The sequence below is a fragment of the Alligator mississippiensis genome, chromosome 2 (assembly GCF_030867095.1).
Source record: "Alligator mississippiensis isolate rAllMis1 chromosome 2, rAllMis1, whole genome shotgun sequence".
NCBI classification, from domain to species: Eukaryota; Metazoa; Chordata; order Crocodylia; family Alligatoridae; genus Alligator; species Alligator mississippiensis.
The window spans coordinates 239,140,844-239,155,409 of record NC_081825.1 but is presented as its reverse complement, the minus strand read 5'-3'; the positions used below and the strand labels follow the sequence as shown (position 1 = coordinate 239,155,409).

Sequence of the window (14,566 nt, the reverse complement as noted above, 5' to 3'; positions counted from 1 at the left end):
GGTCAGCCTCACCTCAGTCCCTGGAAAAAAACTTGGAGCAGGTACTCAAGGAATCCATTTCCAAGTATTTGGAGAAGGTGATTAGGAACAGCCTGCATGGATTCACCAAGGGCAAGTTTTGCCTGACCAACCTGGTTGCCTTCTATGATGAGATGACTGGCTCTGTGGATTCGGAGAGATGAGTGGACATGATATACCTTGACTTTAGCAAGGCTTTTTATAGTCTCCCACAACATTCTCGCAAGCAAGCTCAGGAAGTACAGGATGGATAAATAGACTGTAAGGTAGATTAAAAAAACAAACAAACAAAAAAAACAACTGGCTGAATTGTCTGGCTTAAAGAACAGTAATCAATAGCTTGATGTCTAGTTGGAAGCCAGTACCAAGTGGAGTGCCCCAGGGGTTGGTTCTGGGGCTGATTTTGTTCCATATTCTTATCAACCACCTGGAAAATGAGAGAGAGTGCATCCTTAGCAAATTTTCAGATGTTACCATGCTGGGGGGGGAGTAGTAGATATGCTGGAGCGTAGGGCTAGGATTCAGAAAGATGTAGAAAAATTGGAGGATTGGATCAAAAAGAATCTCATGAGATTCAGCAAAGACAAGTGCAAAGTCCTCCATTTAGGCCAAAACAATCCCACACACTGGTACAGGCTGGGGACCGACTGGCTAAGCAACAGCTCTCCAAAAAAGGACCTCGGGGTTACAGTGGACAATAAGTGAAAATGAGCCAACAGTGTGCCCTTGTTACCAAGAAGGCTAACAGCATACCAGGCTGCATTAGTAGGAGTATTGCCAGCAGATCAAGAGAAGTGATTATTCCCCTCTATTCAGCACTGGTGAGACCACATCTGGAGCACTGTGTACAGTTTGGGCTCCCCAGTACAGAAAGGATGTGGACAAACTGGAGAGAGCCCAGCAGAGGGCAGTGAAAATAGTGGGGGCCTGGGGAATATGACTTCTGAGGAGAGGCTGAGGGAAGTGGGCTTGTTTAGTCTGGAGAAGAGAAGACTGAAAGGAATTTAACAGCGGCCTTTAGCTACCCTGTAGGGGGGTTCAAAAGAGGATGGAGCTAGACTGTTCTCAGTGGTGGCAGATGGCAAAACAAGGAGCAATGATCTCAAGTTCCAGCAAGAAAAGTTTAGATTCAGTGTTAAGAAAACCTTTCACACTAAGAGGGGGTAGTTAAGCATTGGAACAGGCTACCCAGAGAATTTATGGAACCTCTATCCTTGAAGGTTTTAAAGACCCAGCTAGACAAAGCTTTGGGTGGGATGATCTAGCTGGAGATGGTCCTGGTCTGAGAAGGGGGTTGGATTAGATTACCTCTTGAGGTCCCTTCCACACGTTACTTTTTTATGATTCTACGCAACTCTTTCACTGACAGGGGAAGTGGGCACAAAGAATGCATAATGCTTTAAGAGGCACCCTTGGTAGTGGCCTGTGCCCTGCACTTTAAGGACATGAGCTGACTGAGCTAATAGGTTTCTCTGACTCATAATGTCTATGATCATGTGCTGAACAGGGCTCAGAGGATGCACTCCTTGTAGGTTCTCAGGATGAAAGAACTGTTAAGCTAATATAAACTAGCATTTTCACAATACCAGAGTGCCCTCAAATGCTCCTATAAGCACATGTATAATATTGCCTTCTGTTTGCCTTGTACAGCATTTCTTCAGGCATGTTCTAGAGAGAGATGTGGGGGAGGCATCTCTTGAGGACCTAACTTATTCGACTTCAGTGCTTCTCTCTAGTTATGTGGGAAATAGGGATCTAAATAGGCAGGTTCTTTGGTTAGTTGGCTCTTCTTCCCCCCGACCCCTAAGCCTATATAGGTACCTTGTGTAGGTTGGCACTGTTTGGATTGGGAGTTGGGTAGAACTAAGGGGATGGTCATAGCTTGCAGTAGTGTTTGTCTTCCATCTTGCAGAGTGGTCACATTGAGCTGCTGGGTGGTGGTTCCCTGTTTCTACACATCTCTGATGGTCCCATTAGTTTCTACAGGATTTCTTCTTTTTAAAGCAAGAAAGATTAGTTTCTAGCCCTTCTGATTGCGAAAAAAAGACTATCTGAATGTGATGCAAATCTCTCTGCAAACAGAGACTGAAACAATAGTTTGGAGAAAGGTTGGTCTCAGCGGGGCCTTATCTTTAGGTTTCAGGGTTGGCTGTTTGCATCAGCATTGTTAACTGTTTCCTTTCCGATCATTTGGCAGGAACATCCAGCTTCTCTAAAGACTTGTGAACAGAGGTAGAGAGAGGGACTTTTTTTGCTGCTGTATTTATAAATCTCTAATCCCTCTTCATCCTCTCTCAAAGAGCAGATTCATTAGGGAGCTAATAAGGAAAAGGGTGCCTAGAGACTGGTGTAGATGGTCTGGCAGAAACCAGGGTAGATTTGCACTTGTATAGACTAAATAAATGGGAAATGCATAAGCTTTTGTAAGCAGCAGACATGAGTCATCACATGCGGAATGGTCTAAATAACGTCACAAAATATGGGTGCTGGTAAATGGGCACTAAAGTTCTAACTCAATGCTTTTTAACAAGAGGATGACTATTAGCCCATATCCATTATTTATTCCAACTCGGGAGTTGATATTTCTACTTTAATTTGCCCCTGTTTAGTAGATTATCAATTCTTCTTTCTATTAAAAAATCTTATGGATCTCAGAGACATACAATTCAAATGGTATGAAGGGTCTAGAAGTGTATTCATCAAGCAGATCAGTGCCCCCACAGTGAAGGAGAGATTGGGGCTGGGACCTGGGCTGGGGCAAGCACTGCCCAGGGTAGGAGTGGGGTGAGGTGACTTGTCTGGGAGCTGCTTGTGTGGCGGCTTGTCCAGTGGCTCTCACTGCTGCTCCTGCCACCAGTCTGGGAGGGCATGGGGCAGGGTTGTGTGCCTCAGGATCTGTGCAGGGTGGCCAGGGCTGCGCTGGGCAAAAGGCAGAAGGCGCTGGGAGTGGGGGCTATGCCCCCCCCTGCAGCTTGCCCAGCTGGTGCGGGGCCAGTGCGAGACTGAGCTCCTGTGCTGCCTCCAGATGAGCAGCGGCTCACCCTGGCTGAGTGAGTGGCTGCAGGGCATGCGGGGGGGCAGGGATGCCTCCAGACTGGGGCAGGGCAGGGGCTATGGGGTCTGCAGTGACTTTGTAAGTGGCACCTGCCACTTGCCCAGCCGGGGCAAAGCTGCTGCTCATGTATGAGGCATGGGGAGGCTGGGCTGGCTCCCACCACTGCACGCCACTTGTCCGGAGGCAGCATAATGGCATAGCCTCCGCTCCCAGTGCCTTCCGTGTTTCACCTGGTGCAGCCCCTGCCTGCCCCGTGCAGATCTTGGGGCACACGCCCCTGCCCCATGCCCTCCCAGACCAGTGGCAAGAGCTGCTGGACAAGCCGCCACACGAGCAGCTCCCAGCCCAGTGGCACACAGCAGCATGAGCCACCCCACCCCATCCCCGGGCAGTGCTTGCCGCAGCCCAGGTCCCAGCCCCAATCCCTCCCTCGCTGTGGGGGTGTTGATCTGCATCCCCCCACACACACCTTCTCTCCCCACCCTCTGCCCACCACAGCAGACTTACCAGTTGGAAGCAGCTGTCTCCAACATTGAGGACTGCTGTCTGTTTAGTCTATGGCCAAATCTCTGAAGTGACACCTAATGTTTTCCGAATCAATTCGGAGGCTTTCGATTCAATTTGAACCTTTTTAATGGGTCTCTGGATTTGGAGATTCAGCAACAGAATTGGGCCGAATCTCTTCCAAATTTAATCGCCTACTGAAGCTTCACACAGCCCTAATAAACATTTCATGTGTTCAACTTAACATTTGCTAAGTGCAGTTAAAATGTGAGCAGATACACTTTCAAGCAGTTTAGCCTGTGTTAAGTGCCCTCTTGGCAGTTGCAAAGTTGTTCCCTTTCAGGCAAGTCTTATCCCTTATCATGTATTGACTGTAAGCATTACATCTGTCTGCATTCCTAAAACATTTTAAATGCTGTTTAAACTGCAAATGCCCAGATATACAAGCCAATTTAGAATGGTTTAAACCTCCTTAAACATTTCAAATACCTAGATAGTCAGGTATTAGTTGAAATGGTCCTTCTTGAACCAGTTCAGCGTTATGTGCAGACACCAAGCTATCTGGGACTAGCATCTGGTCAGTCCTCCAGGCATCCCATACTGCACTGTTCTTCCATCAGCTCCAAATACTGCATGGAAACAGGCTATTCAGGTTGGGGTAGTGGAGTTTTTGCTGTGTACCAATATTGCTTGCACTTGACCCAGTCTGCCATCCCTGGCTGATTTGGGTTGGGGGTAGAGGGTCAGATACATGGGGAGTACTCCTGCTTTTAGGTTTCTGGGGTGCTGGTGCTCTAGGAGAGTTGCCCAGTGTCACTGCAGCTTTTAAACAGCACTTTCGCCCAAGTCACTGGCCAATTTCGTTCCATTTCTGGCAACCGACAGATCTTGGGCAACCCGTGGGAACCCAGAAGCAGGGATACCCCCTCTGCCTACTCCTCTTCCCCTCCCAATTAGCCTGGGGTGCTTCAAAGCCTGTCCAGTTGCTACAAATGGAATGAAATCAATAAGTGGCTTGGAGGAAAATGGAGTTTAAAAGTAGTGGAGACTTTGCGCAGCCTGCATGGAATGCCCAGCTCCCTGGGGACCCAGAAGCAGAGGTCCAAGCCCCCTTCCACAGGGCCATCCCTAGGAAAAGTCTTCTTAAGACAGTAGCCTGAGCTAGAGATCTTGGGTAATCCCCTGGAGGACCCAGCCCTCTGAAAAGGAAGAAGCAGGGATCCAGGTAGCTCCCTATTCCCTGCCCCCAACCAGCTGGCCACCCCTTCACCCTCAAATCAACCTGTGATGCACCAAATGCTGAGACACTGTGAGGAATTTCAATTATTTGAGTAGCTTGGGGAAGTGTTTTTTATAAGCTACAGAAGCTTTGATTTAGCCCCTGATCACCCAGCTCTCAGGAACCTAGAAGCAGAGATCTAGGCAGCTGTTCTACTCTTCCTTCCTCCCCCCCCACACACACACACACTTGGGCAACCCCAGTCTGGGTACCACTGTGCAGGTTTTGGTAAAATGCAGGAATCTTCCTTATTGAACTCAATGTTCACAAGAAAGGGATCAGAAAATTGTAGGCAACTGATGTCTTCCTCCCCACTCAAGGCATGCTGGGGCACTTGCCACTGGGAGGTAGGCTGGGGTAGGTATTCACTATCGACCCCTGGTGGTGGTTTGATAGAACCGCAATGCCTAAAAAGTGACTCTTCTACTTTGAACCCTTGTCAGTATATGTGCAGACACCTGAAGACTGGGACAGTCATGAACTGGTTCTCAATCAGTGACAGTCTCGGGACAGCTCAAGTGTTATGTCTGCCCATGCCCTAATGGGTCACTACATTTCAGTGATTTGCATCTCTTGAAAGTGAATGTGTGACTATACCCTAACACCTATTTACTTTAATACATCACAACATTTCAATGGATTTGCAACTATTGCAAGTAAACATGTGACAAGGCCCTACGCGAACTTGCAATAGAATTTCTTACCTCATTCCCCTCAGCTCTGAGTAGAGCAGAGTCAGCTGGTGGAGGCTTCAAGCTACTGTCAAGGTTGAAGAGCTATCGAGGGACTTTTTCTACATTCTTTTTCATCCTCAAACAGTTGGGAGGTGTTAGTGCCATCTTGGATTTTAAGAATATGAACAAATCAATAAAAATGTCACAATTTAAATTGAGGCACCACTGAAACTTTAGTAACTGTATATCAGTGCTTGTATGGTATTGCTTCACTACTTTCATTCCTGATGGCTGGTTACATACACATACCATTCAGATCCTCACATTGGCAGGTTTCCAGGTTCTTCAGTGTCCAGGGACATTCACAATTACGTGGCCTCATTCCTTCCCCAAGAATATTCACAAAGATACTTGTTTTTGGAGGCAGTTCTCAAAAAGAAAGGGATTCCTATATTGCCTTTCCTAGGTAAAAAGCTGTAAAAAGCAGTCTTGAAACAGAAGATAGAACCAGTTTTATGGTTAATTTCTTAAGAGCTCATATACTCAGAGACCTTTCAGAAAGTTAGCTTCTTGAGCTTAGGTCCTATCATACCTTGGAGTTGCAACTAATTCCATGTTCCCCAGAGTCTGTGGGTGTGTACAAGACACACTATAATGGCTTTGGGATACCACAGCCAGCTCTGAATAAGATAGGTCAGTTGCTGGAAGCAGTACAATAGCATTTGCAAGGTGTTTTGCCTAGCCCTAGAGCTAATTAGTTTGAACAGAGCATCAAGCTTATTTCAAGTCACTGCAATAACTCTGTTCAGCACTGCATTTTGCCACATAGAAAATAAAGAAATCGAAGCAATAAATCAAATTGTTCTCAGTCTTTCAAAATGTTATCAACATCAGCTATGGCTCTTTTGACAGGAGCAAGACTACACCGAAACTTCTTTCAAAGACCAGACAGAGTAATACATTTACATGTGACTACGCTTGTTAAGCAGTCAGACTTTACTCCAAAGTGTCCCAAAATATGATGAACCAATCTGACCTCACTTAAAAGGGTATAACCTAGAATACAACCATTACTTCATTCATTACTACACTGGGGTAGCTAAGGGTATGAGCAGACAGACACCTTAAAAAGGGAGGGTATTATCATGTGGCAGCTGCTCTGCAGTATCTACCGCACTTTTCTATACTCCAGGCCCTCCAGTAAAACACGTATCTTGTTTTCGGAGGTCAGAACATAGAGAAAATTATTTTTACAGAGTCACATGACCTATAGTAAGGCCTGAAAACATAGTAGCTGCATCTGGATGGGTGTGGACATGTGGTATGTTGCACCGCAAACCCATCTGCAGTGTCACACACCACACATGCAGGTGTTCCCCGTGCTGCTACCTTGCAGTATTTGGCTGGGGGGAGGGGGGTGTTGACCTGGGGTCAAAAAATGCATGCCAAAAAAAAAAGCAGGGCAGCAGTGCACATGGTGGCAGCATGCCCTGCCCAAAACCGGGCCAGAGCCATACTCCAGCTGCTGGCCAGGCTCCCTGCTGCAGGAGTGCCACAGCTGCAGCTCCCCAAGGCCTTCAGGACCCCAGGTAAGGCTGCTGGGGCCAACAGAGTTGCTGGCCCCAGCCTCTCCTACCCCAACCTGCCGCATGCCAGAGTGCATGTAGTATGGGCATTCCTCCAGGCCAAGTAGCAGTGGCACAAGTTGTGCTGCTGCTACTTGTCCCCTGAGGAAACAGACATTCCCACTTGTCTGGATGTGCCCAGTGTGTCCAGGAAGTGTAGTGTCATGAGCTTCCTGGTGTGGCAGACTGTCTCCTACAATATCATGCTTCCTGGATACACTTACATTCCCAAGAGGATTTAATCTGTCAAACAAGGTTAGGCCCTAGACCAGTGGTTCCCAACTGTGGATTGCAACCCCAAATGGGGTCACAACATCAGCAGATGGGGTTGCATGGGTGGGGGGCCGTGGTTTGGGAGTGAGGGCTCATGCTGAGAAAATGGGGCCATAAATGGGGCCTTGCTGAGGAAAAGTTTGGGAAGCACTGCCTTAGCCCCTTCCAAAGGGGAGTAGCAAAACTGTTAGTTCTTTACTGCAAGTAGTTCTTTATATAAGTTCCTGTAAATAAAGTGTTGTTTCCACATTGCAAGCCTCATCAAGATACTACCAGCAGCTCAGTTGCTGCTTTGGGCACAGATTACAGTTCTCACCCAATTGCCATGGCTGTGAAAGGGTTGATGCAGGACTTTGCCCCAAGCAGGCACAAATGACAGCCATCTTGGCAGCTCTGTGGTATACACAGTGTCTGCAGGAGCTCTCCTTTTCCAGTGAAGAAAACAGCCTCCCTGCTTCAAACATGCACCCCAGTTTTGGGGGGCTGATTTTGGAGGGAAAAGGTGTGCCTTGAATGTGAGATTATATAGTATTTTGTGTATGTAATCTTGTAGTAAGTGGAAGTTAAGCGGAAGCAGTTTAGATGTGAATAAAGACTACTACTTCTGGTTTGGCTTCGCATCTCATAGGAAAGGAGCGAAGACACAAAACAATACCTGGGAAGCAGGTGATGAGACTGGTATTTCCCTCTTCCTTTTAATCATACTTGGTATGATGTCTTTCTCTGTCTATATCTAAGAACAGAATTTACCCACTAGATGCAGTTCTGTCGTATTTATGTTATATAATGGCCCTAATTACACTATTAAGTTTTTGTTGGTTTGACTGTGTAAGTCAAATATCAGTGCAGAATGATCCCCAATGTACACAAAGTGCAACATGTTGGTGCTCCTGTTAACTCATAGGGAAAGGTATCTTGATGATGTGGATTCATTCAGTTGTTGCTTGTCAGGCACTGATGGTCTCTTTAACTGGTGTCTTCTCCTTCATGTAGGTGGCCAGAGACAACCTCCCTATGGGACATCCTGGGTGCCTGTAGCTTTGGGCATTCTCACCGCCCTGGTGACAGCTGTTGCCCTGGCACTGATTCTCCTTCGCAAAAGAAGAAAAGAAACTCGATTTGGGTAAGAGACATTCCTTAATGGCTTTTAAAGCTGGTGAGAATGGTTTTTGACTCGGCCTCATCAGTAGTATTCCATCAATTTTATATAACAAGAAGTTGGAAGTAGAACATTTCTGCTCCTTTCCTGACAGTTTTTCTAGCAATGAATGGACTAGTTGTCATGGTTTTCTGCTTTTCTTTGCCACCTAGTCATGCCTTCGGCAGTGTGGTCGGCAGGGGGGAGCCAATGGTCCATTTCAGAGCTGCCAGGTCTTTCAACAGGGAAGGCCCAGAGCTTATTGAGGCAACATGTAAGTAAAATGGTCTGAGTGACTCCCTCCATTTTCCCTAAAGTGTGCTTTTTAGGATAAAAAGCCAAGAGTCATTTAAAGAAGGTCTGGGCATAAAGTGAGCAGGTGGTGGGCATGCTTCTTCATGTGGTTCTCATAGGTGCTCAGTACTGATCCTGTTCCTAATCCAGTCCAAGGAAGAGCCTGGCAATTAAGTTGGACTGTCTTGTGGACAAGTGACCAGTAGTATTTGGAATGAATTCACCACATTGGATTTGAACAAAAGGTTGCAAAAACAGAAGGGTAGTTTATCACCTGTTTAGTTACATAGTGTGTGTACACTCTCTCCATTTGATTTTTTTTACACTTCAGAAACAACCATTGGATAGTATCTTCCCAAACTTCAGTATAAAGCAATGTTGTCAAAGATGCAGCAAGGGAATTGCTATAACACTGGAAGAATAAAGTTCTTATGCCTGAAAGTTACAGGTTTCTTGTCTTTGAAGCTGAAGTGTGGGGAGAATTCTGCCTATAACATTTTTCAGCATAGGAAGTGGGACTAAAGAGCTGGATTATAAAGTGGCACCACCAAGATGGACTCACTGGATGTTGTGACAAAATCTATGATCCTGCCTCCCTTTTGATTCTCTTCTGTTTGTTTTTCTAGTGGAGAGCATAGGGATCAGTGATGATCTGAAAACCAAACTCAAGGATGTCTTAATTCAGGAACAACAGTTTACTCTAGGAAGGATGCTAGGCAAGGGTGAGTTTATATCAAAACCTGAACAAGACTTTATGCGCCATGATGGAAAGCCCCATCTATTTTACAGCCATCACTTGCGTACGTCTACACATGTGCCTGACTGCAGTAACCGCTGTTGCTGAGCAATCCTGATGACACAAGGGTCATTTCCGACCCTACTGTGCAGTAGTTTGCTGCTACTGTGCAGTAGTGTTGGCATCATGGTTTGTGCCCACTGGCACTACATCACCATAGCAATGAGCTATGTCCACGTAGCATCTCACATAGATGTGCCCACTAAGTACAGGAAAGCAGTTCCAACTCTGTTGTCCCTGATCCTGTTAAACATGGTTGAGGTTGTAATTTAGATGGACCTAGCCATCTCCTGTGTTAAAACACTTCCAGGCACTTCTTACGTTACAGCTGTCAAGAATTTTGTAACCAAACTATGAACCTTACTGTACATCAGGGATTACACAGTATTCCTGGTCTACTGATATGCAAGAGGGTTGGGATAGGATCAGAATGACCTGGACAGTTGGGAGAAATGATCCAATATCAACCAGAAGCAGTTCAGCAAGAACAAATGCAAAGTCGTGCACAAATGCAATAATTGAATGCACAGACATGAACTAAGTAGTGGCTGGTTAGGCTGCAGTACTGCTGTGTTACCGAAAACCCAGTACTGTTTGGTTTTTAGAGAGACAAGACTGCAGCCTATGATCAGGAATCTTTTGCAAACTTAAACACAAATTAAGGGACACATTGCTTAATGCTTACCATTTTTGTACACCAAGTGAAGATAAAATTACGTGTCCTAATGATTTTCCATTTCCTCTTAGCAGGTAAGGTATTATTACTACCACCCAAGTCAGCTAAAAAGGCAAGAGACAAGTCTATAGCCCAACCTTTTATTGATTACGCCTCAGTGCCTGTCTAGCTGCCTGCAACAGCCCAATACAGATTTTCACCTATACCGACTGGGGAAGGTGTAGGAGGGAGAAGAAAGGTGGCATTCAGGCTGGCAGCAGGCTGCCTTTAATTTGCTGAGGTTTTCTCAAAATCTTGCCATTTTCACACCTAATATTTATACGTGGACTTGGAAGATGCCAGTTAACTGGGGTCTATGTCCTTGTGAAAAGCTCAATTCTGGGAGAAGGGACTTCTTATCTCTTTCCCTCACCATCTGAGAGCATTACTGGCCGTGTTCTGTTTCTTTTACTTTGCTGATTAGGCTAGTTGAAACATCTGCAAAGTTTCACTCTGAAACAGGCTTTGAGGCATGCTTCAGTCATGCTTTTGCAGCCAAGCATAAGTCCCTTGGAAGTGGCCAAAGCTGACAAAAGGTTAACAAAGATGCATAATTATTTCAATACATACAAAAAACTAGAACTCTTGGTTCCAAAATGATACCTTTTATTAGACCAACTGGAAAATACAAGAAAATTGTCTTTTTGTGCAAGCTTTCAGGATGAAAGTCCCTTCGTCAGGCTCTGGGAAAAGTGTAGATGGTACAAGATAGTAAAAAGTCCCCATAGGTAGGAAATAAACTTCATTTTTGCACAGAGGAAGCTGAAGATGGAAGGTTGTCCCTCTGGGTTCATGAGAGTGTCTTTGTGAGCTGTGTTGAGTAGCTCTTTGATGTGTTGATCAGGTAGAATTCCTTCCCTGGAGGTGTCAGATGGCAGGTGGGGAGGTAAAAAAACTTCCTTGTTGTTTTGCAGTGAAGTTTAAAATCCAAAATTGGCTAAAATTTGGCATCTTCCATGATTCAGGGGTGTACTTGGTAGCCATGTTGGTTAATTATTTCAATGGAATTCTAACTTAATTCAACTTAATTCTTATAACATCAGCTATTACTTTTAGCTGCCCTTAAGCACTTTCAACAAAGCAATTCTTGGCCTATTCTAATATTAGTGGCTTTGATAAACAGATTTTTATTCTACTTTCCAGGCTGCTGCTTATAACTTAAATGCAAGCTTATTTATTATTGATTATATATCAGCTGAAACATACAGTATTCATATCTCAGGTCTTTGTTAGGTCCATAGTCTTCACCCATCAGCGTGGTCTGTGAATCACTGATCATGTCTATAGCCTAAAACAGAAAAGGACCAGAAGCTGGATATGAGCCAACAGGGTTCTCTTATTGCAAAAAAGCCAAGCCATAATAGGTTGTATTAAAAGGAGTATCACTTACAAATCAAGGGAAGTGATAGAAGTGATTCAACCATACTGTTTGGCACTGGTTATGCCTCACATGGAGTATTATGTCCATCTTTGGGCCCCACATTTCAAGAAAGACATGGGCAGATTAGAAAGAGTCCAGCAGAGTGAAAAAAAAAATTTTAGAGACCTAGGAACCAGGCCTTATGAGGAAAGGCTGAGAGAATGAGGGTTATTTAGTTTGGAGAAGACTAAGGGCAGAGTATCTCTGTGACAGAGCGGAGATTTCCCAAGTCCTAGGCTGGTGTCTTAACAACTAGATTTTACTATATTTCCTTGTTTAATTCAGGTTATTCACTAGAAAAAATAATTTTCAATCAGAAGGCCAGTAGTTGAGGTGGGAATAGAAATTAGGCAGAATAGGCCATGGAGAAGGGAGCTGAGAGGTGTGGTTTTCCTTTTAATATAAAGATTGGTTTTAATGTAATTTTTTGCAACCCAGTTGCAAGGAGACCATTTCCCCCAGCAGTCCCAAACAAATGTCAGTTCTTGGTAGAAGATAACCTACCTGCAGCAAAGGGCTGTAACAGCTACAAGCAAAAATATTGGGGATGGAAATGATGTTTCTGCCTATTATAGTTCTGGGTTTGGGGGACAACCATTGAGAATCCTCCCTGCATAAACCCATTTGGCCAGGTCCTTAGTTCCTGCTCTGACCCCTCTGTGCTGCCTCATGCAGCAAATGAGCTGGAAAACTGCTGACAAGGAACTTGGGGACACCATCGGTGTGAGAAAACCAGCAGCCATAGCCCTGGTGTGGTCTGTTCTATGCTCCCCTGCTCTGGGTCTCAACCCCTATTCTCAGCAGAGGGGAATCTTAGGTGTGGGAGAGGGTACAGGGTGATTTGCAGTGGTAATCTCCACTAATGTAGCAGATCTTGGTTTTTCCCAGGATTAGGAGAGTATAAATGTGGCTTGAAGCTGTCTGTGATCTAACTGTTGTGGCATGGGAACGAGCAGCATTACCATAAAGCATGGCTCTGGAGAGTACCGTATATTCTCATGTACAACATGTCTCCAGATAAGACATGTACCTTTGTGGCAGGGCACTGTGTGTGCCTGCCACTTTAAGGGCCTGGAGCTGGCAGCCACCAGGTGCTTGATGAGGGCAGCCATTTTGGAGTCAGGGGCTGTCTATATAAACAGGGCAGTTTGGCTGCTGGAGGGCAGGCAGCAACATCGCCTGGTCAGAGGGCTACTGAGATCATCTGGAGGTAAGGGAGGAGCTGTAGGGGATGGTAAGGAGGCTCCTGGTCCTGGGCATGACCTAAAACTGCACCCTGCCGGGAGTGGGTGGCCTGGTGGGGTTCTCAGTGGCACGGGAGCCCCCAGGAAATGCCAGGCCAGTTACCACCCCGGTGAAAGGTGGGTCGGGGCACCTTAACCCCAGGTCCCACCACCGGATGGGTAACCCCATTTGTGTGAAGGGCCCAGAGGGCAGACCCCGGGAGAGAGTGAGCGGCTAGAGACCCAACCTGAACGAGAGAGTAGCCTCGACTGGCCCATTCTGGGGCCAGGACCAGGATGGTCAAAAGGGCCAGGGGCCCACCGCGAGGGACGCCCAAGAGCCAGGGGCCTGGGGTCCCGACTGGCCTGGAGGTGGGCCAGGGCTGGTAGCTAGAAGTCCCGGGGGGACCACACCCGAGAGGGGAAAATAGTTTCGGGGGGCTAGGTAGCCTGAATGAAGGCGGAGAGGCCGCCTGAGTGGAGGGATCATGGAGGGGTCCTGTTAGGAGGATTCTGGGGCGCAGCGTGGGGGCCAGTGATTATGTGAACATCAAGATGCCATCTGCAAGGCTTGGGCTGCGGTATAGGGGAGGAAAGGAGCCGCAGAGAGCGCCCCCTGGCATCGGGAGACCAAAATGGGTAGCCTCCCGCTTAGTTGACATCAATTAATGAATCAATTAACATCAAGGCATGGCGGGGGAGAAGGCAGGTGGTTAGCCGAAGAACAGGTGGGCGGGCCACAGAGATTGGCCCTGAGTAGGCTCCCTGTTACAACCTTGTTTTGGAAAGGCAGAATGAAGAGAAAAAGATTTTTACAGAATTGTGGCTGAATCTTGTCGTCATGGAACAGGAGCAGAGTCTACTTATCAGCATCATTCACCCTCCTGTTCCCACTCAGCCTAGTGGTTTAATCCTGTCATGTGGATGCTGCCAATTTGGCAGCAGCTGTGGTAGGGTTACATTTCTAGCTTGTGACTTCACTCTTCTATGCAGCCAGGAGCCAGCCAGCCCTGGGCAACCATTCCAGCATCCCCATGCCTCCATTCCAGTATGGAAATTGACTTCCTCACTTAAAATGCATACCCAAGTTCTGGATGGCTAATTTTGGGAAGAAAGCTGCATGTGGTATGCAAGTAAATAGAGTAGCTAGCAGAAAGAAGCAAACATAGCCATGGCAGAGAAGCAAAATCTGTCTGGCTTTGCTTCTTGGTTCTTCTTCTAGTCTTGCTTTGTTGGCAGTACTTTGACTTGATTCAAGGCACCTCAAACCAGATGCATTGAAATACAAGATAAGCAATTACAGAATTAGGTTGATTTAGCAACTGAACCGTCCCATATCAGGCAGATCAAAGGAAGAGCAAAACTAAGGTGAAGAAATACTAACGCTTATTTTAAAATCTTTGTTTGATTTAAAATCATTCCAAGCTAAAAGAATATAACTGGGGTCAGTCAGCCACACTTCATCTACACTAGAGCTTTGTCTCCCCTTGAAATGTGTTGGGGGAAAAGTAATTCACATGTGGCTCATGTCTCATAATCTTAAAGCGATTGT

The 14,566-nt window shown here is 46.1% G+C and overlaps 1 protein-coding gene across 1 annotated transcript in view; it reads left to right on the top strand.

Annotated features, from left to right (window-relative positions):
- The window catches only part of TYRO3 (TYRO3 protein tyrosine kinase), a 73,463-nt gene that overhangs the window by 38,909 nt on the left and 19,988 nt on the right, over positions 1-14,566 (top strand). Inside the window, exons 11-13 of the mRNA XM_059721347.1 lie at positions 8,422-8,551; positions 8,740-8,840; positions 9,487-9,582. Coding sequence (XP_059577330.1) covers positions 8,422-8,551; positions 8,740-8,840; positions 9,487-9,582 — 327 coding nt within the window. The remainder of the gene's footprint in view (positions 1-8,421; positions 8,552-8,739; positions 8,841-9,486; positions 9,583-14,566) is intronic.